The sequence below is a fragment of the Podarcis muralis genome, chromosome 8 (assembly GCF_964188315.1).
Source record: "Podarcis muralis chromosome 8, rPodMur119.hap1.1, whole genome shotgun sequence".
In the NCBI taxonomy this organism is placed as follows: domain Eukaryota; kingdom Metazoa; phylum Chordata; class Lepidosauria; order Squamata; family Lacertidae; genus Podarcis; species Podarcis muralis.
This window is the reverse complement of record NC_135662.1, coordinates 81033665-81061556: the sequence shown is the minus strand read 5'-3', so window position 1 is coordinate 81061556 and position 27892 is coordinate 81033665. Positions and strand designations below refer to the sequence as shown.

The 27892-nt window shown below is 43.9% G+C and overlaps 2 protein-coding genes across 4 annotated transcripts in view; one reads left to right on the top strand and one right to left on the bottom strand.

The window, feature by feature from the left end:
- TERT (telomerase reverse transcriptase) overlaps positions 1-6057 on the top strand; it is a 65339-nt gene extending 59282 nt beyond the window's left edge. The window contains exons 16-17 of one of the 2 annotated variants that reach the window (XM_077933401.1): positions 550-3453; positions 3956-6057. In XM_077933401.1, the coding sequence (XP_077789527.1) occupies positions 550-599 (50 nt within the window). In that variant the 3' untranslated portion in view covers positions 600-3453; positions 3956-6057. Of the gene's footprint in view, positions 1-549 lie in introns of both variants that reach the window. The other variant, XM_077933400.1, reaches the window with a different exon arrangement.
- On the bottom strand, positions 2708-27404 carry LOC114601050 (uncharacterized). 2 transcript variants are annotated; one of them, XM_028738054.2, is made up of 12 exons: positions 22836-27404; positions 16239-16379; positions 15312-15449; positions 13120-13301; positions 12640-12750; positions 11264-11376; positions 9782-9910; positions 9269-9419; positions 7589-7793; positions 6709-6868; positions 5011-5167; positions 2708-3346 (listed from the first exon to the last, which is right to left on the bottom strand). In XM_028738054.2, exons 1-12 carry the CDS (start codon positions 24424-24426, stop codon positions 2876-2878), a joined length of 3549 nt encoding a protein of 1182 aa, XP_028593887.2. In that variant the 5' UTR covers positions 24427-27404; the 3' UTR covers positions 2708-2875. The 2 variants fall into 2 exon arrangements, with proteins under 2 accessions (XP_028593887.2, XP_077789528.1); XM_077933402.1 differs by lacking the exon at positions 12640-12750.
- Between the last annotated feature and the right edge of the window lie 488 nt (positions 27405-27892).

Sequence of the window (27892 nt, the reverse complement as noted above, 5' to 3'; positions counted from 1 at the left end):
CTTTTGAGGTGCATAGTTCTTGCAATAAAAGCTAATCTGTTATATGTATTTGAGATTCTCGAGGGCATTGAACTATTTTTAAAGAGCCTTGTTGCAGATTTGAGCCATATAATTCCTTTTTATATATATTAGAGATGGGCAAGTTTATGGTCAGAGTACGATACTTTCTCCCCCAGTAGGCAGTGATGGTCCCTAAGTTAGTTGGCTTTAAAAGGGGATTAGACAGATTCATTGGGGGAGGACTAGCCATTATGACTATTGCTCTCCCTCCACTGTGGGAGGCAGCATTTCTTCCAAATACTGGAAACCACAGGAGGGGGGTGCTTGAAGCAGCTAGGAAGCCTGCTCCCCATCACATGTAGTTTCAAAATGTCCTTGGGAGTGCAGGGATGGGGTGGGCCAATGTACCATGCAGCCCAGAGGCATTGCATTGGCAAAAAATGGCCGCCCTTGTTTTAAAAGACAGCCTGCGGACCACCCAATAACCCTGTTCAGAATGATTTGTCTATCGGAGCAGCAATTGGTTGATTTTAGCATTCATCTTTTCAGGTGAAATACGGTTGCTCTGGCAAATTCAGGAGCTTCTATACAACTCCTGAAGGAAGTGACAGAACCATCATTATATGAAGATTTCAAAGCCATTCTGGACTGAATAATGCGGTCCTATTGTAGGTAAAGGGATGCGGGTGCCGCTGTGGGTAAAAGCCTCAGTGCCTAGGACTTGGCGATCGAAAGGTTGGCGGTTCGAATCCCCGCAGCGGGGTGCGCTCCCGTTGCTTGGTCCCAGCGCCTGCCAACCTAGCAGTTCGAAAGCACCCCCGGGTGCAAGTAGATAAATAGGGACCGCTTACTGGCGGGAAGGTAAACGGCGTTTCCGTGTGCTGCGCTGGCTCGCCAGATGCAGCTTGTCACGCTGGCCACGTGACCCGGAAGTGTCTCCGGAAAGCGCTGGCCCCCGGCCTCTTAAGTGAGATGGGCGCACAACCCTAGAGTCTGTCAAGACTGGCCCGTACGGGCAGGGGTACCTTTACCTTTACCTTTATTGTAAGTAAACTGTTTTATTTTTCCTTTAAGAAAGAAAAAGAAATAAATAGCTAAGTCAACCTCCTGTATCCCAAAGCAAGAAAAATGTAGTAATTTGGTGCCTGAAAGTATGCTTAGTGCCATGAATAAAGGTAAAGGGACCCCTGACCATTAGGTCAAGTCATGGCCGACTCTGGGGTTGCGGCGCTCATCTCGCTTTATTGGCTGAGGGAGCCAGCATACAGCTTCCGGGTCATGTGGCCAGCATGACTAAGCCACTTCTGGTGAACCACAGTAGCACACGGAAATGCCGTTTACCTTACCGCCGGAGCGGTACCTATTTATCTACTTGCACTTTGACATGCTTTCGAACTGCTCTGTTGGCAGGAGCAGGGACCAAGCAACAGGAGCTCACTCCGTTACAGGGATTTGAACCGCCGACCTTCTGATTGGCAAGTCCTAGGCTCTGTGGCTTAACCCACAGCGACACCGCCATGAATACATGAGCTCAAAGTGACGTTTTCAAAGTATTTTATCAGCAAAGTTAAGTAATGGGATATGCTCCATTTTTATTTCTATTTTTTACTGTGTAAAAAATTCACCTACCCTAGAATTGTCAAGGGGAATTATATTTTTCTGTAATCCAACAATGGTAAGATGCCTATTCTGGTATCTTGCCTACAAAGTGATCTAGCGCTGCAAGTTTCTATGTTCTGTTCACTAAGCCTTGTTTGCGTAAATCACTTAGAAAAATGTGACCTCTGTTTTAAAAACTCAGTGGCACATTATTTTATGATTGTGGCTGTCAGAACCATGTGGTTTTCCTTAACCCTTGCTCAGTAATCCTCAGATCATTTGCATGTTTGAGACTATTACTGTATTGCACATGGCCTTTTAGCAAGAACAGTTGTTGTATCTTTCTTGGTAATGGCCCATTCACTTGGTAAATCTGAACAATCTGTATGAAGGATGAATGGCATGGCCGAGTTCAGGTGGTTAGATATAAATAAACTACTGATTCTGTCCAAACTAGTTTATGTTTCTACAAATAAATGGGATGCTCTATTGGCTATAGGGGAAATCATCATAAAAAAGACTCAGATCTCCAATTTAGAAAATACAATTTGTGACTGAATGAGTTGTGTCTTCTAAATTCCAGTTAGTGTGTGTGTGTGTGTGTGTGTGTGTGTGTGTGTGTGTGTTGTAATGGTAGTGCCTGAAAAGATCCGTGGAATTACAGAGCTACCTCGGGTTAAGAACTTAATTCGTTCTGGAGGTCCGTTATTAAGCTGAAACTGTTCTTAACCTGAGGTACCAATTAAGCTAATGGGGCCTCCCGCTGCCGCCACACCGTCGCCACGCGATTTCTGTTCTCATCCTGAAGCAAAGTTCTTAACCCGAGGTACTATTTCTGGGTTAGCAGAGTCTGTAACTTGAAGCGTCTGTAACCAGAGGTACCACTGTACCATGTTCTGTCCACTTATAATGACATAATTTTGTAATCAGCCCCTAGCAGTTTTCCCCTTTCTAAATCTCATGCACCGAATGGCCTTAGGCAAAGCACTTCTTTCAGTCTCAGCCCCCACACCCACAATATAGGGATAAGAATGTGGACCTGCCTATACGGTTGGCGTGGTAAGACTTACAAGATAATTATGTGTTACGTACTATGAACAGTCTTGAGTGCTATATATAAAGATGCATTTATTGAAAAAACGGTTTTACATAGAAATCCTTACATTCTTACTGATTGAATACCTTAAATTTGAGGATACTTGTGTGGGGGGTTTTTAATGGTCAGGATAGGATGGGGAAAACAAGGGTGACCAGATTGCTGAAACAAAAGTTAAGATCAGGTGCTACTAGTGATACCAGGGATACCGGTGCTACTGGTGATACCAGGGATACCGGTGCTACTGGTGATACCAGGGATACCGGTGCTACTGGTGATACCAGGGATACCGGTGCTACTGGTGATACCAGGGATACCGGTGCTACCGGTGATACCAGTGCTACCGGTGCTACTGGTGATACCAAGGATACCGGTGCTACTGGTGATACCAGGGATACCGGTGCTACTGGTGATACCAGGGATACCGGTGCTACTGGTGATACCAGGGATACCAGTTCTACTGGTGATACCAAGGATACCAGTGCTGGTGTCTGGATGTATTATTTGTAGCTGTTTCTTTTTCAGTACGATTCTCCCAAGTTGGTAAATGGCTCCGAAAGGGATCATCAAACATGGTACACTTTCCAGCATGATAGAGATGACGACAGCCCAGGGAGGATACTTTTTTGGCTCTTTTGCAGGAAAATATACCTTTGGGAGAAAGGAATGTATTGCATGAAAGCCACACTAAACAGCACAATTTTCTATGTGTTTACTCAGAAGCAAATCCCATCAAGTTAAATGGGGATTGCTCCCAGGTAAGTGAAGACAGGAATTACAGCTTGTTAATACTTCAAAGAGGGAGCTAAGCAAAGGTTGGCAATATTCCAAAAGGGAAAGGGAAGACTCCTGAGTTGCATGCAGTGTAGGGCTAAGACTATGGCTTCCTCAGCACAAGGATGTCTCCTCGCATGATGGGATGTACTCCTCCTCCTCTCCACTGGTGCACCCCCTAAATACCTTCTAGGGATTTCCCAAACCCTCTGGAGCAGGCATCTCCAAACTCGACCCTCCAGATGTTTTGGGACTACAACTCCCATCATTCCCAGCTAACAGGACCAGTGGTCAGGGATGATGGGAATCGTGGTCCCAAAACATCTGGAGGGCCGAGTTTGGGGGTGCCTGCTCTGGAGCAAATTTTGGGATGCCATGGGAGGAGGAGAGGGGAGGTGCTAGTGGCCTGTTGTATCTAACAAAAAGCAATTTTTTTATGAATGCTCACTCCTGTCACACGAAATGGTAAAATCTCTCTGTTTTTAGGTAGGCTGGGACTTGATAGTAAACAGTTACCATCAAGGCTGATCATCTGAAAACTCATGAAGCTGAACAGATCTGGGACTGGTCAGTGTCTGTATGGTTGACTAGCTAGGAACCACATGGCATCCATCTGTCTTGGGAGAAAGTGGAAGAGTGTGCCTTTGTGGGTAAAGTCAAACCATTAGAGAGTTACAGCACCTACTGTGGCTGTACAGAAAAAGCATGTTTGCTGCTACAGGTGCGCTATGGCATTCCTTTCTGCGTCCCACCCCCAGCAGTCATTCCTCCTCTGTCCACTACTGTGGATACACACCCTAACTGTCTTTCTCCAGGCAATACCATCTTGTAATAGGTTCATACACAAGTTTGATGGCTCACTACACGTACAGCAGACACACACCTCCTGTGCCCCACAAAGAAGAAAACAGCCCAGCAGGCATGTAGGGTTCTGTAAAGCCTGTTTTAGCTTGGTGTCCTAGATGGCAAAAGCCAGGATTACTGTCAAGCCCTTGGTGGGCTGTAGTATATGACTAATGGCATCTTTGGGCTTGGTGTGAAAAGGATATCTGTTTATTCAACCTGCTTTTAAGTAGCTCTTCAGGAATGCTCTTAGAGCAGCTTACAGCAGAGTAATAAAATCAAAATGTAAAGCCATTTATTAAATGTCCGGCTGAAACAAAAGAGGCAGGGCATTAAATAAAAAGGCCAACATAAAGCATCCTCAGTTGATTATACTTAATAATTTATAATTCTATTATTTATACCCCACCCATCTTATTGGGTTTCCCGGGCCACTCTGGATGGCTTACAGCATATCTAAAAAAATTCAGCATTAAAAATCTGGTGAGGTTAATTAGCTGCAGGACCCCCTGTAAGCCCTAGTGAAACATCAGTGATAGCCCAGGAATTCTGTGCTTAAGCAGAGCTTCTTTATCAATTCAGGAGTTGAATTGAGATTCAGGAGTAGCAGCAAGATTGGAGTGAGAGCTCAATCCCCCCCCCCCCCATGAATGCAAATTAGGGAAAGACTTGTAATGACTTGTATAAAGGTAACTTACATAATTTGGGTTCCAAGTATTGTAGCTTGATGGTGGCTCAACTAGTACATAGGACAAAAAAATTAGGAACATTATCACTGGGGAGAAAAATTGCCATGTTGCCTTCCAATAGCCTTTTAGTGGTCTTCCTATCATATCTTTCACATCTGCACTGAATCTGTTAATGAAATGGATACATTTAATGAGTGATCTGTGGACAATTCACTTGCATGTAACCTTATTAAAAATGAAGCCAGCTAAACTTCTGTTTCTCCTCTGACTGCATGCCTGCTCATCACTTGAACAAGTAGAGCAGCTACATAAGCATCACTCAAAAGAGGGAAACACAAACAAAAGAGGATTCAGGCTGGGGTAAAACATTTATGTACTAATTTAGAAATGATTTTTGTGACTGAAATAGAAATGTATTACATGTCTCCATAGTGGGGAAGACTGACCAGTTAGCCTGTTCCGTCTCCTTTCTAGGCTTTAACTGCTGGTGGGAAACTTTGAAGCCTCTGCTCTCCCTGCCTAGAGTTCTTAATCTTTTAAACCACAGGGATTTTAAAATCAAGGACTCCCTCAAATAGAGATCTATCCTCTCTGACAGCTGCTTGGGCTGTTAAGAAGGCCATATGCACCCTCCAAAATCAAATGAGCTGTACACAGATGAATTAAACACAACAGGTAGGAAACCTTTATCCTATTGCAAATTTTGGGGTGTATACCCCCAAATTATGCATAAGGCTGCAAACCTTAGCTGGGATCGTATTCCCACTGTATACAATGGAATTTATTTCTGAGCAGGGGTACATGGATTATACTTCAAATACAATAACCAGGTATCTTTTGCTGCACCTAGGCCAGTAAGAGATCTGGCAGACACCCTCACTTTTGACTTTCCTGCCTTTCTTAAAGATCAGGCCTTCATTGCTTTTTAATGTTTAGATTGACCAGCCACTTCCATAATTATTGGTACTGCTTGTAATTGTATTTTATGTTGTGCATCACCCCAGTGTTGTATTTGGCGGTTCAGAAATGCTTTTCTAAATAAATAGACTAAATAAAGGTTTCTTGCTTAGAGTGTTGTTTTCACAGGATAAAGGAGGGAAATGGAAGTGTCACACCTCACCAGCTTATCAATGGGCTTGGTTCTCATGATCCCTCTGATGAGGGGTGCTGGTAAATCTGGGTCCTGGGCCATACCACTTCAAACAGCAATGGCTGTTGGCGACGGTACCTCTTCAGACTGAATGCCCCTCATATTAAACATAACGGCTCCCCCCATGGATGAGTATTCAGTTTTGAAACACAACTCACTAAAGCAGTCTGAAGCACTCCAGATTAGACACCAGTTTACCTTGTAAACCCTCTTCAAGCATTAGAGTTAGTTTCCATGTAAGTGGGGGAGCAGGCCGGGGGGGGGGGGGAGACACTCCATCACTAAAAAATCCTGATTTGCATCACAAGATGTAGGTGGATTAGGCTAATTTTCCTGAGAATTTTCAGGCATTGCAGAATTTGTCTAAACAAATCTGCAGTTAAGTTTCACTGGGCTATGCTGAATCAGTAGTTCTGTTGAACCAGCTAGTTTCTCCATAGTGTGTTCGTTTCTTAATAGAAATGCTTATGAATACAGCCTCACGTGTTCATCTGCCTTGAGTTGCTTGTGCACCTAAGGGCTTATCCAGATAAATATGCGAAGAAACATAGCCATACCTTTTTATTCCATAAATAAACACAATACCGATCAATTCAAAGAAAGTGATGACGAGCAAAGGCAAGGTCCCTGCATAGGCGTCAAACATCTCAAGCCAGTAGTTTCCTGATCTCAGAGCAAAAAGCAGGCCCAGCAGAAAAGCAGAAAGGCATATTAAACCTACAGACAACAACATTCATTAGTCAATTTACACAAATGAAATAAAAGAAAACCTAACCATTGGTGTTTACATGTGCGTTTATAATCAATCCCAACACGTCTGTTCCGTTCTTGCCAAACACCCAACTTTTGCCACTCACCTATCCTTAATGGTTAATGAGTGCAATGTGGCATCATTAAGACTGTACAGTTTCTGCTCACCAGGTTATTGTTATTGTTGTTATTACTGTTTATTAATTTATATAGTGCCCTTCAGAGATATCAGGGCAGTTCACAAGATAAAAATACAGGATAAAAGCACAAAATAAATAGAACAGAAATGAAACAATCACCCCCGCTCACACAAACACATTTAAAAGGCCATAGAATTAGCCCAAGATCTGGTTGAAGAGGAATTTTTTTGCCTGGCTCCTAAAGATGTATAATGAAGGTGGCAGCCAAACCTCCCTGGGGAGGTTAATGAAACTGGAAAGAACGTATCTTGAAACAACAGTAGCAACTATAAGAATGAGAAATGAGCCAGGATATTCCACCATCGAAATACTGTCTTGCCCACGAACCCTATCTCAGCCCCAACCTGCAATACAGAGATAATGTTAAGCTGTTGTTGTTTTTGATTGCTGAAATAATGTAGGTGAAGCACTTTGAACCGAGTAAAGCACCGTATTACTCTTGAGCATTGTTATCAGCAAAGAAAAGGATTTGAGGAAGATGCCTTACCACATATAGCCTCCTTGTATATGTATCTAGACACAGTGCGAGATTCTGTGAAAGGCGTCAAGATACTTTGAACGAGTCCAAAAATGGAAGATATACCAAGACTGAACAGCATAAGAAAATACATAATCGCCCAAGTGTTCGATCCAGGCATCTTAAGCATGATTTCAGTGAACACAATAAAGGCCAAGCCGGTTCCAGAAACACTCTGCAAAATTCACAAATAATGGTAAAAACTGTCAGATTGATTTCTGAGTGTCATTTATTCTAATGCAGAGGCAAAATGTTGTATTACTCAACATTTAGCCATCACCTGGAATAACATACAGCCATTACCAATTACAAGTTCATATTGGGGTGGGTGGGTGAAACAAAAAACCCTCTTGACCTTGACCTTCAACACCTGAGATGTGCATTTTTAGGACTCAGCATAAAGGTAAATGTAAAGGGACCCCTGACCATTAGGTCCAGTCATGGCTGACTCTGGGGTTGTGGCGCTCATCTCGCTTTATTGGACGAGGGAGCCGGCGTACAGCTTCCGGGTCATGTGGCCAGCAGGACTAAGCCACTTCTGGTGAACCAGAGCAGCGCAGTGGTATTAAGTTGCCGTAATCTGTTTTTAGTGTTGCATTTTAAATTGTTGTCACTTGCCCTGGGATCTAAGGGTGAAGGAATGGTAATAAAATAATAAAAAAAAGCAGCCACCTAAGCTCACAGGTTGCTTTCTGTAGTTCTTTTCATGCTCATACGTGCAGACACAGGTATGGTTTCTGTGTGTCTCTGCAGAATTATAAGGGGAAACTTCTCAAGCTGGAGTAGAGTTTTGGGGGGTACCCTGAGCCCCATCTTCTGTGTGCAAGTATTTGTGGCTAAAAAAGTGGCCATGGAACACCCCAGTAACAGTAGTTGTAGGGGGGAAGGTAGATTGTGTTTCTTCGGAGATAACCAGGCAAACAACTTGTGGTTTCTGTGCACTCATACATATGGGCAGAGTAACAAGCTTGTTTACCAGAGACAGAGCAGCTTGTATGAAACCAAAGAGCTCTTCTGGAAGAATTTCCTGCCTGGGTCATCACATCAACGGTAATTGAAGAGCCAGGGCTGTGACCACCTTGCAGTATGGCAGAGGTCCAGCAGAGAAACTACAGAAAAATGCAGTGGAAGCTGCAGAAACCTTCATGGAATGTGACCAGAGAAGGAAGCTCCATTCATTCATCACGAAGCTGTTGACACAGTGTTGTGTGTCATCGCTTCCTCTCAGGTGAGGTTGCATTGCTCACCTGGCTTCCCCAAATACCACATGCCGATGTGAAGGAGAGGAGCAAGGCGGCAGGGAGGTTGGCATGGTGCAAGTGCTGCAACAGAAGCAGCAGGTTGGCTCTGCCACAGCAACCACCCTCGCCTTGTCCTCCTCCATAAGCAATGACAATGAGCACTGTTGGGAAGCTGGGAGAGCAACCTAGCCCCACTTCTGCCACCCTACTGGTCCCTACTCAATGCACTACCTGTCATGGCAAAAACCGAAAAATAGGTGCCTTGGCAGAAAAAGAGCATATGAATGCCATCAGGAACTAATGCCGTGTCTTTGGCAATAGCCCCAGCAAGTGGCGTTGTTTTGGCGACTACAAAATCAGTGCATACTGTACTTTTACAACTGGATCATTTTGTAATGGAGTACGATACCTGATCAAGGAAATATTGGAGATCACAATTTGCCAGGTTGAGAGATGTAAGTTTATTGATATCCGTTCCGTTCAAGTAACTGAGCCAAAATGCGCCGCTGTCTACAGCGATGCTTTCATTCCTGAATGCCTTGGTGATGTATTTAACATTTCTGTCAGTAAAGTCAGGAATGGTACGAATTATTTGCATTGCCACAGTCCCTAAGAAAAACAACAGCAATTTGCTTCAAATAGGGGCAGGCCAGGGGCAGAACGCAACCCCCATACAAACAGGAAGTTGCCTGTATACCTGAATTAATGAATATGCACATGGAACATGCAGGATTGTATACTTTGTGTTCTATGCTACAATCTTATTTTAATTCTGCCCTCTGTGGTCCCCTAAACTGGTTTAAAGGGGGGGGGAGAGAAATGACACTAAATTTTAGACAATGAAAAACAAAACAAATTGTGAACAGAGGGCTTGGACCAACACCTTAAATTGGTTCCTAACTGTGAAACTTGAATGGCTCACCTTTCCAAGCATTCTTCATAGGCCATTGTTGCTTTGAACCCCAGAATTGAAAATACTGGGATTGACGCAAACAAAGAAGTCAAAGAGTTTATTCCTGCTATCATGACAGCATCCATTTCACAGTCATTACTAGGAAAAACAAGTACATAACAACCCGATTAAATGTTACAAAGGCCAGCACCGAGTCTGTAACTTCTAATGTTATACATTTATTATTTTATTTGAAGTACTTGTACTCTACTCTTCACTGAATATTTTCAATCCCAGAACAGTAAAAAATAGCAATAGTAGACAGATGGCATGATGCTGTTTTATACTCACAGGAACTTTATTGAGTAAAGCTATATTGAGAACATGCAGCCGCCTCAGTCACTTGCCTTCTGATCAAAAATAAAAACTCTCAAGTCAGGGCTCTGCAGCTGACTTCAGTGGGACTCATTCATCATAAATCTGCTCCACTTCCCAGCGTGGCCGCGGGCCACCCACTCCCCACCGGGGGTGGGGGACTTTGTCCCCTGTTGCCTGGGGGATCCCGGCCATGTCAGAGCCCGGCCAGCCAATCCGCTGGCCAGGGGGCGTGGCCGAGGCCGTTTAAACGGTGGAGCGAGCCAGAGGACTTCCTCTTTGGCTCGCTTCCTCAATCACCTGCCCTCCCTCCCTATTTTGCAGGTTAGGCCATGGCCTTGCTATGGACTTCGGTTGGTCACCTTGGTTGTCCGAGGGGCCTGGTAGGAATTTTTCCACTTGGCAAATTGGCACTGGCCACTTGGTTTTCGCCTACCTCGTAGCAATCATCACTACTTAGTTAGGGTTGCAGTTAGGCATTGTTTGACCTTGTTTGGGGAGGGGAGGTGTGGCCATCACCTGCCCCTCCATGCTTAAGGGTATTCCATTAAGGGAACCCGGGGGTGTTGATCTAGTCTGAAGCCCGGCTGGGGGGGCTAAGGCCTTGACATGACCCCGACGGGAACACCAGGGTGAGCTTGAGTTGGTTCGCATCGACAGGGGTCCCCCTACCGGTGGCTTACCCTTACTGGACCTCCTGCACAATGGGCAGGAGTCATATATAGTCAGGTCCAATCAATGCTCATTAATCATAAAGTATTGCATCTCAAACTTAGCTGAACTTTTCCCACTTCCACTTTCACTCCCATCCTTCCTGCAGATGATGTGAAGATCTTCACACACAGACATGCGTATGCAACCTACCGCTGTTTGTGTGCGACAGCCTGTGTACTGGGGCATCTGCCCAACTCTGACATTGCAGAAAGAACAATAAAGGGCATCTTTGGGACTCACACAGGGAAACATCAAGAGAACAGAGCCAACCGCTTTTCCTGGGCTCCAGTGTGGGTTGAATGAATTGAGTCTTGTCTCCAGAGATCACTGAGGCGCTATCTCATAGAAGTCAATTTGACTGCGTCAAACAACTCCCCTCCACATTGTGAGCGAAAGCTAACAAAACTGCAAGATTATACCTACTTTGACGGGTTGTAGCTTGAATATGCTATGAGTCCCCCACATCCTAAAGAGAGAGAGGAAAAGATCTGTGTGGCTGCATCAAGCCAGGCACGTGGATTGTTGATCTTCTTGAGCTGTGAGAGAGACAGGGAGATATCAGAGCTAAACACATTATTAGTCTCATAATTCCTGTGTATATTTCACTGATACAGGCCTTCCTGGCAAGCAGTGGAAAATTAGTGTGTTTTCTGAATTCAACAAATTCAGAACAGAACAGTGCATTATACTGGCAAACAAGTGTTTCGCAAACTGCCTGCTGGGGGCTTGTTGGAGGGGGAGAATCAGTGTGTAGGAGAGAGCGCTTAACTCTTTCCATGCTTGGCGATAGTCCCTTACAAATGCTCACTAGGGTGCTTTTTCCTTCACTTGCACATCTCCCGGTCTTGGACCCTGCCATTCTCCTTTCCCTTCCTCCCCCACAACAAACACTCTGTGAGGTGAGTGAGGCTGAGAGACTTCAGAGAAGTGTGACTGGCCCAAGGTCACCCAGCAGCTGCATGTGGAGGAGCGGAGATGCGAACCCGGTTCCCCAGATTGCAAGACTACCGCTCTTAACCACTACACTACACTGGCTCTCCTCTGCAAATGCATCTCTCCATCTCTGCATTCGCCCCAGCATAACAGGTCAAATACAGAACTGGGACACCCCATGCTTACACAATGAAGTGTAGTTCTGCCCTGTCTGCTGAAAAATAAGATTTGACCCAGGGTTGCCTATATTCGTAAGTTCTAGAAAAGGGCATTTTTACACAAGTTTCTGTTCTTCGTGGATTCCAGAGGGAGTTAACAAAGTACAATTGCCAGAATATGTGTGGATCCTAACTAGTATTAAGTGGTAAACAAAGAAGCAGCATGGAGGAAAGTTCAGCCAGGACACTGAGATCCAGCGCCGAGGGCCTTTTGGCGGTTCCCTCATTGCGAGAATTGAGGTTACAGGGAACCAGACAGAGGGCCTTCTCGGTAGTGGCGCCCACCCTGTGGAACGCCCTCCCTTCAGATGTCAAGGAAATAAGCAGCTATCTTCTCTTTAAAAGACATCTGAAGGCAGCCCTGTTTAGGGAAGTTTTTAATATTTAGTGCTGTATTGTTTTTAACACTTGATTGGAAGCCGCCCAGAGTGCCTGGGGAAACTCAGCCAGATGGGCGGGGTATAAATAATAATAATAATAATAATAATAATAATAATAATAATAATAATAATAATTATTATTATTATTATTATTATTATTATTATTATTATTATTATTATCATCATCATCAAAGCTACCTCTAAAAGATCAAGTCATATTTTCTGTACATCATCTGGAACAGCAAGGATCAATTTAATAAATACTTGCATTAGGAGTCATGAAGTACACTAATCCGTGAAAGGCTCCTGGGAGAGTCACTCCATAAAGAAGGAATAATGTTAGAATTAGGTAAGGAAATGTAGTTGTAACATATGTTGCCTAAGAGGAAGAACAAAGTAGAGAAGAAAAAAGTGAGTGTCAGGAACAGGTGAAGGCAACACCATGAAATATATGAGCACTTAAGATAGATAATATTCTATTTTCTGTCTGGACTGTACCATTTCTAACTGTAGCCAGGTAATAAGATGATCAAACACATGCAAAAAAAAACCCTCCTGCATATGGATTCTAACCTAGCCTCCTCGCAGACGCATTAGTTTTCAATGGGCAGGTGCCTTTTAAAAAATATGGTAGAACATTCATGTGAGCTGCCTCCTATCTCACATGGTGCAGTCCAAAGGTGGCTTTACCACCTCAGTAAGGACCAGGTCAGTGAAATACAGGTGTCTGGTAATAATCCCTGCTCACCTTTCCAGTCGATTCAATTCCTCGTACTGTACAAATGAACACAAGTAACCAGCAGGCTGCCAAACATAAAACCAGCCACCACTGAAGCGGACCACTGTTTGTAATATCCGTGCTTATGTTTAAAGTGTACCTATACCAGAAATAATTGGTAGGTGTGCTTTTGTTACATTCTTCAATAAGTTCTGAAATAACAAGCACAGAAGGCATTATCAAAACAGATGGAATCATAGAAGAGTTGGAAAGGATCCTGACGAACAGGAATATGTAGTTGTCCCATTCTGCACCAATTGAGCGTGCAGATGGTATAAAGGTAAAGGGACCCCTGACCATTAGGTCCAGTTATGGCCGACTCTGGGGTTGCGGTGCTCATCTCGCTTTATTGGCCAAGGGAGCCGGTGTACAGTCCGGGTCATGTGGCCAGCATGACAAAGCCACTTCTGGCGAACCAGAGCAGCGCACGGAAACGCCGTTTACCTTCCCGCTGCAGCGGTACCTATTTATCTACTTGCACTTTGACGTGCTTTTGAACTGCTAGGTTGGCAGGAGCAGGGACCGAGCAACGGGAAGTCACCCCGTCGCGGGGATTCGAACCGCCGACCTTCTGATCAGCAAGTCCTAGGCTCTGTGGTTTAACCCACAGCACCACTGCATTTTAAAAACTCCATTCCATGTTTTGTTTTGTTTTTAAGGAAAATGTGAACCTACCATAAACCCCTCTCCTCTGGAGTTCTAGACTGAGGTATTGTTTAGTTTGGGGAATAGCTTCCTCTTGATTGACAAACAGGGCTTCCCAAAAGAATGACATCAAGAGATGCTTCACCTCAGCTCTTCCAGACCAAGTCTGGAACAAAACTCTCCAGCCCTACATATATTTGGGTTAGGGATGCAACCAGGCACACCCCAGCTGAATGGATATGTGCCTCATCCTCTTGAAGCTATTCCATGAAGGGGAAGGGAGCCTTTCTTCAGGCATCAGTTCTCTCTGCACAGGAAGCTCTTGCTTTGGCATAACAAGTAAACTAGCCAGGAGTGGGGAACCTTTGGACTTCCAGCTGTCGTTGAACTACGCCTCCCATCAGTCCTAGCAAGCATGGCCTATGGCCAGAGATCGTGGGAGTCGTAGTGCAGTAAGAGCTGAAGGGCATGAAGATCCACCACACCTGCTTTAAGCTATTGGCCCCATCTACACAGCACTTTCAACCATTATTAAACTAAGCTATGCCTTAAACATGAACTTACTGCTGCTTCTTTCAGATGGGCATGGTATAAATAAAAATATTATTATTATTCTACCTCTGCTGCATTACCAGGTGCTTCTCTCAGTTCATATCCTATTCCCTTTTGGTACAACTTACAAGTGCTGCTTTCTCTGCAATTCTGTCCTTTTGGAGCTGTAAGATTTGGGGTGTATGTTCACAGGATGCAACTATAGACACATGTTCATGAGGACACAGCCTAACTAGGTGAGTCTTGCTCTGAAGAGCAGGGCTGGGGGGTGTGAGGTCAATTTAAAGTGCAGTGCATCTGGGTAGGAGGGGGAGCTAAACCCCCCCTTCTCATCTGTGCATTTTTATGCAAGAGGAGAAGAGAAGAATTGCATCCAAGCTTTGTACACATTACCATTTACTCTTGCTCTAGTGCGCTCCCAATGGTGGATTATGAATCCAGAGACATACAACATTACCAAAGATGTAGAGCTAGCCTGGAGATTTTTGATAAATGCTGCTAATGTGGGTGTTTTCCATCAAACCAGCTTCAACACAAAAAGAATTCTTAAGCCACATTTGATGTGCAGTTCAGCTGAGCTGTGTAACAGCGTATGCACAGATGATAGCACCATGATCGGTAAATGGGAGGATTGGAAGCGGGAGGGGAAATGAAGCAAGTAATGCACATTGGGTACAAACATCCCCATCCCATCTCTGGTGTGCACAAATGCAACCTGACACACAGACACAGCTGATAATGTGCACATAGCCTACACAGAAAAATGGGCACCTGTAGGGCTTTGTGTCTAGACCTTGCTTATCCCAATCTGTGGCTAGGGCCAAAGGAGGCATGGCAGGAACACACCTGGGTCTGCCAGTTGCTGACTGTGGCAGAGTTGGACAAGCAATTTAATGCAGTGATTGAAGGATACATAGAAAAGCAGATACTAATAACAGAAAGCAGCAAGAGACTTGGGAACTCACCTGGTTTGCTGGTATCTGTTGGGCAGGAACTCCAAGGTAATGGGTTTCGAAAAGAGTTTATAAAATACCACAAAATCCAGGCCAAAAGCATATTGTAATATAGAACCACTAGGAAGCACACTATCACAGAACTGTAACCTGTGGAATATACAAGCACACTCAGATTTGGCATGAACAAAGAAAATTGTTTTTTAACATACATATTGCAAGAGTCTGATTCACACAATGGAAAGATCAAATCCAATTACTACCTGAACTCTGGCAGTCTGGAAAACAATATTGCTCTGTGAATTAAATGTTGGTGCTAACAAACTAAGCAGTGGGGTGGGGGGGGGGGAGGCAATTCCCATTTTGCCTCAGGTGGTGAAATCACACAGGTTGCCCCTGAGTGGCTCTGTTTATCTTCCACACAGATAGGCATGCAACTGCCTGAGTTTACTACTACTGTGATGTGGTCTAAACCACTGAGCCTCTTGGGCTTGCCGATCAGAAGGTCAGCGGTTCAAATCCCTGCAGCAGGGTGAGCTCCCGTTGCTCTGTCCCTGCTCCTGCCAACGTAGCAGTTCAAAAGCATGCCAGTGCAAGTAGATAAATAGTTATCACTGTGGCGGGAAGGTAAACGGCATTTCTGTGCACTCTGGTTTCTGTCACAGTGTTCCGTTACGCCAGAAGCAGTTTAGTCCTGCTGGCCACATGACCCAGAAAGCTGTTTGAGGACAAACACTGGCTCCCTCAGCCTGAAAACGAGATGAGCACTGCAACCCCATTGTCGCCTTTGACTGGACTTAACTGTCCAGGGGTCCTTTATCTTTTACCCTACTGCTAATGGGTTTGCTATTACAGCCTCATGGAGCCCATGCATTTCCAGAAAGGTGCAATGATTAGAAGATTGTATAGTCACAAGTAAAGGCAGTTGCAGAAACCTACCCAGTCCTCCCAGGTAAGGTGAGATGTGCCACCAGACTTCAATGCTGCCTTTTTTCATGCGCTGCCCTACAGCTAATTCAAGAAAAAATATAGGGGTGCCTTCCAACAGAAACGCGATGATGTATGGAATCAGGAATGCTCCTAGAAACAAAATTTCCAAGCACAGTTAGCTCATAACAGTGGCACAGAGTGGGTTGCTGGTGCCCAGTGCAGGCAAGCCCCTGACACTGGCGGAGAACATCTCCAACCAAGTGGGGCCTTGCTGTGCCAGCTGCCTGCAGGGGCATGTCTGGCCAGGCCAGGCCACACTGGGGATGCCCCTTGTCCCCTTCCTGTGCTCCATGGGCTGGACTGCTTTGCATCCTTCACCAGGGTGGGGAAGCCAATGCCTGGGGGGGGTGCCTGGTTGTGCCCCCTCAGAATTCTACCCCTTGGCCCCCACACACTATGCCACTGCTCATGCCCTCCTCCACCTCTAACTTTCTACTAGCATTATCTTCATACCAGCAGCATCTGTTAGGTAAGTATGCTGTACATAAAATAATTATTAAGTAAAGCAAAAAAGCTGTAACAGTTGATTGAGAGAGGATTTTCCCTCCCATATGGTGATAAACTGGGGGTAAGAAAACCTGGGGGCGCTACCTTAACTGCTATGGCACCCAGTTGTGGCTCTTGAGAATTTTTCCATGAAGGGACAAGGGTTCTACAGCTAATGATCATTAACTTCCTCCATTGGGGAAGCTGTGATGTTGATATCAGATTCAAATCGGGACTGCCCCCGCCCCCATGTAAACAATATGAGGGGCAGGGAGGTGTTGTGGAGTGAGCTAATCATGTCCTCCCACTTAGGGTCTGTGCAAAAAGGCAATAATATACAACTAATCGTTAGAGGGGGGGTTGTGTTTTTTTACTGTGGCATGCATTGAAAGTGCATCTAATTGGTGGGGATTAACCTGCATAAAGTGATGAACCTGCATGAAGTGATCCTTCATGGATCACTGCCTTGCCGTGGCAAAGGGGCTTGAATAACTCAGAGAAGCTATGAACTATGCCAAGCAGGGCACCCAAGATGAACAGGTCATAGTGGAGAGTTTTGACCAAACGTGATCCACCTGGAGCAGGAACTGGCAAGCCACTCCAGTATCCCTGCCAAGAAAACTCCATGGAGAAAGACAACAGGTATATAAAAGTTAAGACGCTGGAACATGAGCCCCTCAGGTCGGAAGGTGTCCAACATGCTACTGGGGAAGAGCAGAGGACAAGTACAAGTAGATCCAGAGCTGATGAAGCGGCTGGGCCAAAGCCGAAAGGATGCTCAGTTGTGGATATGCATGGAAGCGAAAGGAAAGTCCAATGCTGTAAAGAAAAATATTGCATAGGAACCTGGAATGTAAGAACCATGAACCTGGGTAAGTTGGATGTGGTCAAAAATGAGGTGGCAAGAATAAATATTGACATCCTGGGCATCAGTGAGCTAAAATGGACGGGAATTGGGCGAATTCAGTTCGGATGACTATCATATCTACTACTGTGGGCAAGAAACCCGTAAAAGAAATAGAGTGGTCCTCATAGTCAACAAAAGAGTGGCAAAAGCTGTACTGGGATGCAAACTCAAAAATGATAGAATGATCTCGATACAAATCCAAGGCAGACCTTTTAACATCACAGTAATCCAAGTTTATGCACCAACTACTGGTGCTGAAGAAACTGAAATTGACCAATTCTATGAAGACTAACAACACCTTATAGAAGTGACACCAAAGAAGGATGTTCTTCTCATTATAGGGGATTGGAATGCTAAAGTAGGGAATCAAGAGATAAAAGGAACAACTGGCAAGTTTGGCCTTGGAGATCAAAACGAAGCAGGGCAAAGGCTAATAGAGTTCTGTCAAGAGAACAAGCTGGTCATCACAAACACGCTTTTCCAACAACACAAGAGACGACTCTACACATGGACATCACCAGATGGGCAACATCGAAATCAGATTGATTATATTCTCTGCAGCCAAAGATGGAGAAGCTCTATACAGTCAGCAAAAACAAGACCTGGAGCTGACTGTGGCTCAGATCATCAGCTTCTTATAGCAAAATTCAAGCTTAAACTGAAGAAAGTAGGAAAAACCACTGGGCCGGTAAGATACAATCTATTTTTATTTTTTTTAATAATATTTTTTATTGCTTTTTTCCAAGGTCAGATACATCATCAATGATTCAACAAAAGCGACTTTACAAAGAAGAAAAAAGAAGATTATAAAAGAAAAAAGTTCACATTTTACGAACAATTTTTCATGATCCACTGGACTTCCCCACATCCTCCACCCCCTGCATCCTTTACAATAAAGAAAAATAACAGCAAATTGATACCTTGTTTCATGCGTTTTTGTACATTCATCTAATTATATTTTAGATTTAGGGTACTTGTCATTAACTCCCTTTTCCATCGATCCTAAAAATAAAAACATTACTCTAAACTTTAGTCATTTCACAGTCATAACTTAGTTTCCACCATAATCAAATTTAATTGCTGAAGCTTGTTGTCTCCAAACTTAGCAAATTCTCAACATTCATATAACTTATAATATTTTTGTAAATAGTCCTTAAATTTTTTCCAGTCCTCTTCCACTGCCTCTTCTCCCAGGTCTCGGATTCTGCCAGTCATTTCGGCCAATTCCATGTAGTCCATCAGTTGCGTATGCCACTCTTCCAGCGTGGGTAGCTCCTGTGCCTTCCAATATTTAGCTAAAAGAATTCTTGCTGCTGTAGTTGCATATAAAAAGAAGGTTCTGTCCTTCTTTAACACTCTCTGGCCCACAATGCCCAGGAGGAAGGCCTCTGGTTTCTTGTGAAAGGTATACTTAAATACCTTTTTCAACTCATTATAAATCATTTCCCAGAAGGCCTTCACCCTCGGGCATGTCCACCAGAGGTGAAAGAATGTTCCTTCAGCCTCCTTACACTTCCAACACTTATTATCAGACAGATGATATATCTTTGCAAGTTTGACTGGGGTCATGTACCACCTGTATATCATTTTCATAATGTTTTCTTTCAAGGCACTACATGCCGTGAATTTCATACCGGTGTTCCATAACCTTTCCCAGTCTTCAAACAAAATGTTGTACCCAATATCTTGAGCCCATTTTATGGTAAGATACAATCTAAACCAAATCCCTTATGAATACACAGTGGAAGTGAGGAACAGGTTTAAGGATTTAAATTTGCTGGACAGAGTGCCTGAAGAACTATGGGTGGAGGCTCGCAACATTATACAGGAGGCAGCAACTAAAACCATCCCAATGAAAAAGAAATGCAAGAAAGCAAAGTGGCTGTCCAACGAGGCCTTACAAATAGTGGGGGAGAGAAGGCAAGCAAAATGCGAGGGAGATAGTGAAAGATACAGGAAATTGAACGCAGATTTCCAAAGAATAGCAAGGAGAGACAAGAAGGCCTTCTTAAACGAGCAATGCAAAGAAATAGAGGAAAACAACAGAATGGGAAGAACCAGAGATCTGTTCAAGAAAATTGGAAATATGAAAGGAACATTTCGTACAAAGATTACCATAATAAAGGACAAAAGTGGTAAGGACCTAACAGAAGCAGAAGACATCAAGAAGAGGTGGCAAGAATACACAGAGGAATTATACCAGAAAGATATGGATGTCTCGTACACCCCAGGTAGTGTGGTTGCTGACCTTGAGCCAGACATCCTGGAGAGTGAAGTCAAATGGGCCTTAGAAAGCACTGCAAATAACAAGGCCAGTGGAAGTGATGGTATTCCAGCTGAACTGTTTAAAATTTTAAAAGATGATGCTGTTAAGGTGCTACACTCAATATGCCAGCAAGTTTGGAAAACTCAGCAGTGGCCAGAGGATTGGAGAAGATCAGTCTACATCCCAATCCCAAAGAAAGGCAGTGCCAAAGAATGCTCCAACTACCACACAATTGCACTCATTTCACATGCTAGCAAGGTTATGGTTAAAATTCTACAAGGAAGGCTCAAGCAGTATGTGGACCGAGAACTCCCAGAAGTGCAAGCTGGATTTAGAAGAGGCAGAGGAACCAGAGACCAAATTGCAAACATGCGCTGGATTATGGAGAAAGCTAGAGAGTTCCAGAAAGACATCTACTTCTGCTTCATTGACTATGCAAAAGCCTTTGACTGTGTCGACCACAGCAAACTATGGCAAGTTCTTAAAGAAATGGGAGAAGAACTTGCCATAGTTTGCTGTGGTCGACACAGTCAAAGGCTTTTGCATAGTCAATGAAGCAGAAGTAGATGTCTTTCTGGAACTCTCTAGCTTTCTCCTTTGACTGTGTCGACCACAGCAAACTATGGCAAGTTCTTAAAGAAATGGGAGTGCCTGATCAACTCATCTGTCTCCTGAGAAATCTCTATGTGGGACAAGAAGCTACAGTTAGAACTGGATATGGAACAACTGATTGGTTCAAAATTGGGAAAGGAGTACGGCAAGGCTGTATATTGTCTCCCTACTTATTTAACTTATATGCAGAATTCATCATGCGAAAGGCTGGGCTGGATGAATCCCAAGACGGAATTAAGATTGCTGGAAGAAATATCAACAACCTCAGATATGCAGATGACACAACCTTGATGGCAGAAAGTGAGGAGGAATTAAAGAACCTTTTAATGAGGGTGAAAGAGGAGAGCGCAAAATATGGTCTGAAGCTCAACATTAAAAAAACGAAGATCATGGCCACTGGGCCCATCACCTCCTGGCAAATAGAAGGGGAAGAAATGGAGGCAGTGAGAGATTTTACTTTCTTGGGCTCCATGATCACTGCAGATGGTGACAGCAGTCACGAAATTAAAAGACGCCTGCTCCTTGGGAGAAAGGCGATGGCAAACCTAGACAACATCTTAAAAAGCAGAGACATCACCTTGCCAACAAAGGTCCGTATAGTAAAAGCCATGGTTTTCCCAGTAGTGATGTATGGAAGTGAGAGCTGGACCATAAAGAAGGCTGATCGCCGAAGAATTGATGCTTTGAATTATGGTGCTGGAGGAGACTCCTGAGAGTCCCATGGACTGCAAGAAGATCAAACCTCTCCATTCTGAAGGAAATCACCCCTGAGTGCTCACTGGAAGGACAGATCCTGAAGCTGAGGCTCCAATACTTTGGCCACCTCATGAGAAGAGAAGACTTCCTGGAAAAGACCCTGATGTTGGGAAAGATGGAGGGCACAAGGAGAAGGGGACGACAGAGGATGAGATGGTTGGATGGTGTTCTTGAAGCTACCAGCATGAGTTTGATCAAACTGTGGGAGGCAGTGGAGGACAGAAGTGCCTGGCGTGCTCTGGTCCATGGGGTCACGAAGAGTCGGAGATGACTAAACGACTAAACAACAACAACAACCTGCATAAATTAGACCTGCAGTGAGAGATGTAGAAGGTGAAAGTAATAAAAAAAATGCTACTTCATTGATTGAGAGTTCCTTGCTGCTGTTTTTGCACTTACATTTTAGCTTGTTTTTTTTTCATTTTTTTAAAAAAAATTCTGGAATGTAGGGTGGGGGGGAGAATCAACTTTGAGGGAAATCAGCTAGAGTCAACTCAGGTGTTCATATCTCCCTTGGTCTACGTTCTCAGGTGTAAATTATCTGCTTTCCTTGAGAAGAAGAAGAGATTGGCAAAAAGTTACAACCAGGAATGATGCTGCAAAGGAAGTTGCTCTTGGACAAAGTAGCTTGTTTCTAATCTCTTCACTTTTCAACAAGGAATAATACACATTTTAAAATCATTTATCAGAGTCAAAGCACAGAAACATTTAAAGAACTCTTATTGTCATGGTTGCCTAGAAGCAAGACTATTTGTTTTTCATGTTTCTTGCCAATAGATTTAAAAATAAATAAATCCATGTCCGTTTAGTCAGAGAAAATAAATAACTCAGACAGTAAATCCATGCAGTGAAACCAAATCAATCAGTAACAATAGATAACAATTCCAACAAGACTTAAAGCTTGGGTTGTAAGTCATTCAGTAATACTATTAAGCGCTGCTTGCAAATCAGAGTTGCAGTGAGGCATTGAAGTTAACAGAAAAATTAGGGACATATCTTTCCCAGTTTCAGTGTCTTGTTGTTTTGCTCTGGGCACATAGCCATCTGTCAATCAGAAGGAAGAGCAGGATGTAAATTGCATTATTTATTATTTTATTTAGCAATGAATTTCTCAAACTAAAACTAAAAAAGGACATCTCCCTTTTACAGAACCTGTGATAGTCTCCTTTTTCTAGCTGTCATCTGCCACAGATGAGGCCATCAGGTGGAGAGTTGCGACATTTAAGTACCTTTACAGCTGCCTCTGCAGAACCATTTTAGGCCACCTTTGTTCCCACCACTGGCTTTTTTTGCCATCTCACATATAGCCCCTTAATCTCCCTTAATGGCTCACCACCCAGGCTAACACCTCACTGGGAGGCTAGCCTGGCACTGATTAAATTTTAACAGTTGCTGGATCCAGAGATTAGAGGGGTGTGGCACACCCCAAACACATATTATTATAGAACAAAAGGAACTTGTCATAGTTTAGTCTGAACAATCACGCAACTAATCAATTAAAAGGTGGGTTTTCTCTTACCTCCTCCATAGGTTTGGCACAAGTATGGAAAACGCCACACATTTCCAAGACCCACAACAAATCCAGCACAGCTTAAAAGGTACTGGAATTTGCTATCCCACTTGGGCCTTATGTACTCTTCATCGCTGCCTTCAGATTCTTCAGTTTCCATCTTTATTTTATACTCTTCAACGCCGCCTTCAGGTTCTTCAGTTTCCATCTTTACTTTATACTCTTCAATGCCGCCTTCAGGTTCATCAGTTGCCGTCTTTACTTTATGTTCTTCAACGCCGCCTTCAGGTTCATCAGTTGCCATCTTTACTTTATACTCTTCAACGCCGCCTTCAGGTTCATCAGTTGCCTTCTTTACTTTATCCTCTTCAACGCCGCCTTCAGGTTCATCAGTTGCCTTCTTTACTTTATCCTCTTCAATGCCGCCTTCAGGTTCATCAGTTGCCTTCTTTACTTTATCCTCTTCAACGCCGCCTTCAGGTTCATCAGTTGCCTTCTTTACTTTATCCTCTTCCACGCCGCCTTCAGGTTCATCAGTTGCCTTCTTTACTTTATCCTCTTCCACGCCGCCTTCAGGTTCATCAGTTGCCTTCTTTACTTTATCCTCTTCAACACCGCCTTCAGATTCATCAGTTGCCATCTTTACTTTATCCTCTTCAACGCCGCCTTCAGGTTCATCAGTTGCCTTCTTTACTTTATCCTCTTCAACGCCGCCTTCAGGTTCATCAGTTGCCTTCTTTACTTTATCCTCTTCAATGCCGCCTTCAGGTTCATCAGTTGCCTCCTTTACTTTATCCTCTTCCATGCCACCTTCAGGTTCATCGGTTGCCTTCTTTACTTTATCCTCTTCCATGCCGCCTTCAGGTTCATCAGTTGCCTTCTTTACTTTATCCTCTTCAACGCCACCTTCAGGTTCATCAGTTGCCTTCTTTACTTTATCCTCTTCAACGCCACCTTCAGGTTCATCAGTTGCCTTCTTTACTTTATCCTCTTCCATGCCGCCTTCAGGTTCATCAGTTGCCTTCTTTACTTTATCCTCTTCAACGCCGCCTTCAGGTTCATCAGTTGCCTTCTTTACTTTATCCTCTTCCATGCCACCTTCAGGTTCATCAGTTGCCTTCTTTAATTTATCCTCTTCCATGCCACCTTCAGGTTCATCAGTTGCCTTCTTTACTTTATCCTCTTCCATGCCGCCTTCAGATTCATCAGTTGCCTTCTTTACTTTATCCTCTTCAACGCCGCCTTCAGGTTCATCAGTTGCCTTCTTTACTTTATCCTCTTCCACACCGCCTTCAGGTTTATCAGTTGCCGTCTTTACTTTATGTTCTTCAACGCCGCCTTCAGGTTCATCAGTTGCTTTCTTTACTTTATCCTCTTCAACGCCGCCTTCAGGTTCATCAGTTGCTTTCTTTACTTTATCCTCTTCAATGCCGCCTTCAGGTTCATCAGTTGCCATCTTTGCTTTATGTTCTTCAACGCTGCCTTCAGGTTCATCAATTTCCTTCTTTATTTTATACTCTTCAATGCCACCTTCAGGTTCATCAGTTGCCATCTTTACTTTAAACTCTTCAACACTGCCTTTGGGTTTATCAGTTGCCATCTTTACAACCTCTTTTTTTCCTTTCACCACATATTTCTCCAATATTAGCAGCAGCCAGGCAACTGAACCACCTCACTCACCAAGTAAGTAGCGGGGGGGGGGGGGAGAACAGCAGCAGAGGTATTCTGAACAATGGATGGAACTTCCATCTGCGACATCACACCAAAGAATGCAGATATAACAACCTAGCAACCTACAGCCACACAAATCCAGCAACTGGAGGAACGTGTAGCTACGCTCCAAAGAATTAGAGAGCTGGAGCTCTTCTTGGAAGCAACAGAGAACACCGTCTCCACCAAGGAGGAGACAGGGGACACCCCTGAGAAGGAGGCTAGTTCACCAACACAGGTGCCAGATATATGGAGAAACGTGACTCAAAGAAGTAGGAGGCCCAGGGTTCGCTCTGTTTAGAAATACACAATCGCTTTGAAGTCCTCTCCCCTAGCATGGAAGATGAAGAACAGACTCCATTTGAGGATCTCTCCCTCAATATAGTCGATCAGGTATATGAAGACGAGCAGCAAAGTCAGTCCTCAGGGAATGTGCAGGCGACCTTGGAACGGACAGCTCACGGAAGAACCCCGACCAAACCTAAGAGGAGGAGTGTAGTGGTGATAGGGGATTCCCTACTGAGGGGAACAGAAGCAGTGATCTGTGGGCCTGACAAGATGTCTTGGGAGGTGTGCTGTCTCCCCGGGGCTAAGATCCAAGATGTAACTGAACGACTGCAAGGAATCATAAAACCCACTGACAAATACCCCTTCCTCTTGGTTCATGTGGGAACCAATAACACTGCAAGCAATAGCCTTCAGAAGATCAAAAGAGACTACGAGGCTCTGGGCAGGAAATTGAAGCAAGTAAATGCACAAATTGTCATCTCATCTGTTCTCCCAGTTGAATGACGTGGCCCAGGGAGAGAGGGAAAAATAGTGGAAGTGAACAGCTGGCTTCGCAAATGGCGTAAACAGGAACGGTTTGGATTCTTAGATCACGGACTGCAGTTTCTTGAAGATGGACTTCTGGCAAGCGATGGGCTGCACCTCACAACGGTTGGGAGGAATGTTTTTGCCAAAAATCTCAGAAACCTCATCAGGAGGGCTTTAAACTGACTAATGTGGGGGAGGGAGACAGTGCTCCTGAAGGTAGGAGTCTATCAATTGATGAAGATGATCATCCAAATGTCATAGACCAAATGGAGCAAACAGCACGCAGACCTAGTGGTGGGAGGAAAAAATCCTTAAATAAGAGACACGGGGGAATGATTAATGGACTTCAATGTCTGTACACTAATGCGCAAAGCATGGGAAATAAACAAGATGAGCTTGAGCTCTTGGTACAGCAAACTAAATATGACATAATAGGCATCACTGAAACCTGGTGGGATAAGTCCCATGATTGGAATGTAATAATGGAGGGATACAATCTATTTCAGAGAAACAGACCAGACAAGAAAGGAGGAGGAGTGGCGTTATATGTCAGGGATGTGTATACCTGTGAAGAGATCCAAGATTTCAATCTCTTTAAAAAAGGTGACAGAATGGATTGTGGAAACTATCAAAGACATCTATTAGCTGTGGCTGGCAAAATCCTTACAAGGATCTTAGCAAACCACCTCTTAATAATATCCGAGGTGACCCTTCCTGAATCCCAAAATGGTTTTAGACCTTCTAGGGGGATGGTGAACATAATTTTCACCGCTTGACAGCTTCAAGAAAAATGCGGAGAGCAAAACTAACCCCGTATATTGTGTTTATTGAACTGACTCAGGCTTTCAACACTGTAAACCGTAATGCCCTGTGGACTGTCCTTCTGAAAATTGGCTGCCCAGATAAATTTGTGATCATCATTCGGTTCCTCCATGATAATATGACAGCAACAACTGCAGGTAACAAGGGCTCTCAAAGTGAACCATTCACAGTGGGATCAGGTGTTAAACAGGGTTGTGTTATCGTCCCAACTCTATTCATTATTTCCATTTCCATGATCCTACACTTTGTTGAAGGAAAACTCCCCTCCGGAGTAGAAATCATATATCAAACAGATGAAAAGCTCTTTAATCTGAGCAGGCTAAAAGCAAAGAGTAAGGTTACCACAACTTCCATCATAGAGCTTCAGTATGCTGATGACAACTTAGTGTGTGCACGCTCAGAGGATGACCTCCAATCCATCCTAAATATCTTCACAGAAGCTTATGAAAACCTTGGCCTATCACTCAACATCCAAAAAACCAAAGTGCTGCACCAATAAGCAAAAAACAACATCTGTAGCGCCACAAATCCAACTCAATGGTCTAACATTGGAAAATGTTGATCACTTCTTCTACCTGGGCAGTTATCTTTCCACAAGGGCTGACATTGTTTCCGAAATCCAGCATCGCCTGAGCTCTGCGAGTGCAGCTTTCTCCCGTTTGAAGTGCAGAGTCTTTGAGGACCAGGACATTTGCAGGGAAACCAAAATGCTTGTTTACAAAGCTATTGTACTACCAACCTTACTGTATGCTTGTAAAACATGGAGCACCTATAAATGCCATCTCCAACTCCTCGAAAGATTCCATCAACGGTGTCTCCGAAAAAAATTACACGTTACCTAGGAAGACAGGCGAACTAATTCCAGTGTACTGGAAGAAGCAAAGATCACCAGTGTCGAAGCAATGATTCTACAACATCAACTTCACTGGACTGGTCATGTTGTGTGGATGCCTGATTATCGTCTTCCAAAGCAACTACTCTATTCTGAACTTAAAAATGGAAAGTGTAATGGTGGTGGTCAACGAAAGAGGTTTAAAGACTCTCTCAAGGCAAATGTAGTAAAAAAAACTGACAACTGGGAAACACTGGCCTGTGAGCACTCCAACTGGAGAACAACCATCACCAAACGTGTCATGGGCTTTGAAAACGCTCGAACTCAGGACGAAAGCAGGAAACATGCTAAGGGAAAGGCACACTTGGCAAATCCACACCGTGATCAACTCCCGCCCAGAAACCTATGTCCCCACTGTGGAAGGACGTATGGATCCAGAATTGACCTCCACAGTCACTTACGGACTCACTGTTAAAACCGTGTTTATGGAGAACAATCTTGCACAGCTACGACTGATCGCCAAAGAAGAAGAAAAAAGAAGCCTTAACAGAGATTGTGATCAATCATTTAATTTCAATTAGTAAGCAATTTAGAGCAGCTAATTCATTTTCCCTGAGGGGAAAACAAATTTTCTTCATCTGCCCCAACAAGATATTCAGCAAATAGTCCTTGTGGGTAAGGTTGCAACTGTGGATTGGGCAATCAAAGGCATGCTGAGCACAGCATGAGTGAAGAGAGACCCATAAAATAACTTGGAGTGTGTTTCTTTGAACATGTGTACTTACATATTTGGGATCTCAGACTTTCTCTCACTTTCACCACAAAGTAAAAAAAGAAGATAACCAACATGATAAGAAAACCCTGTCAGGTGGCTGCCTTGGGTTTG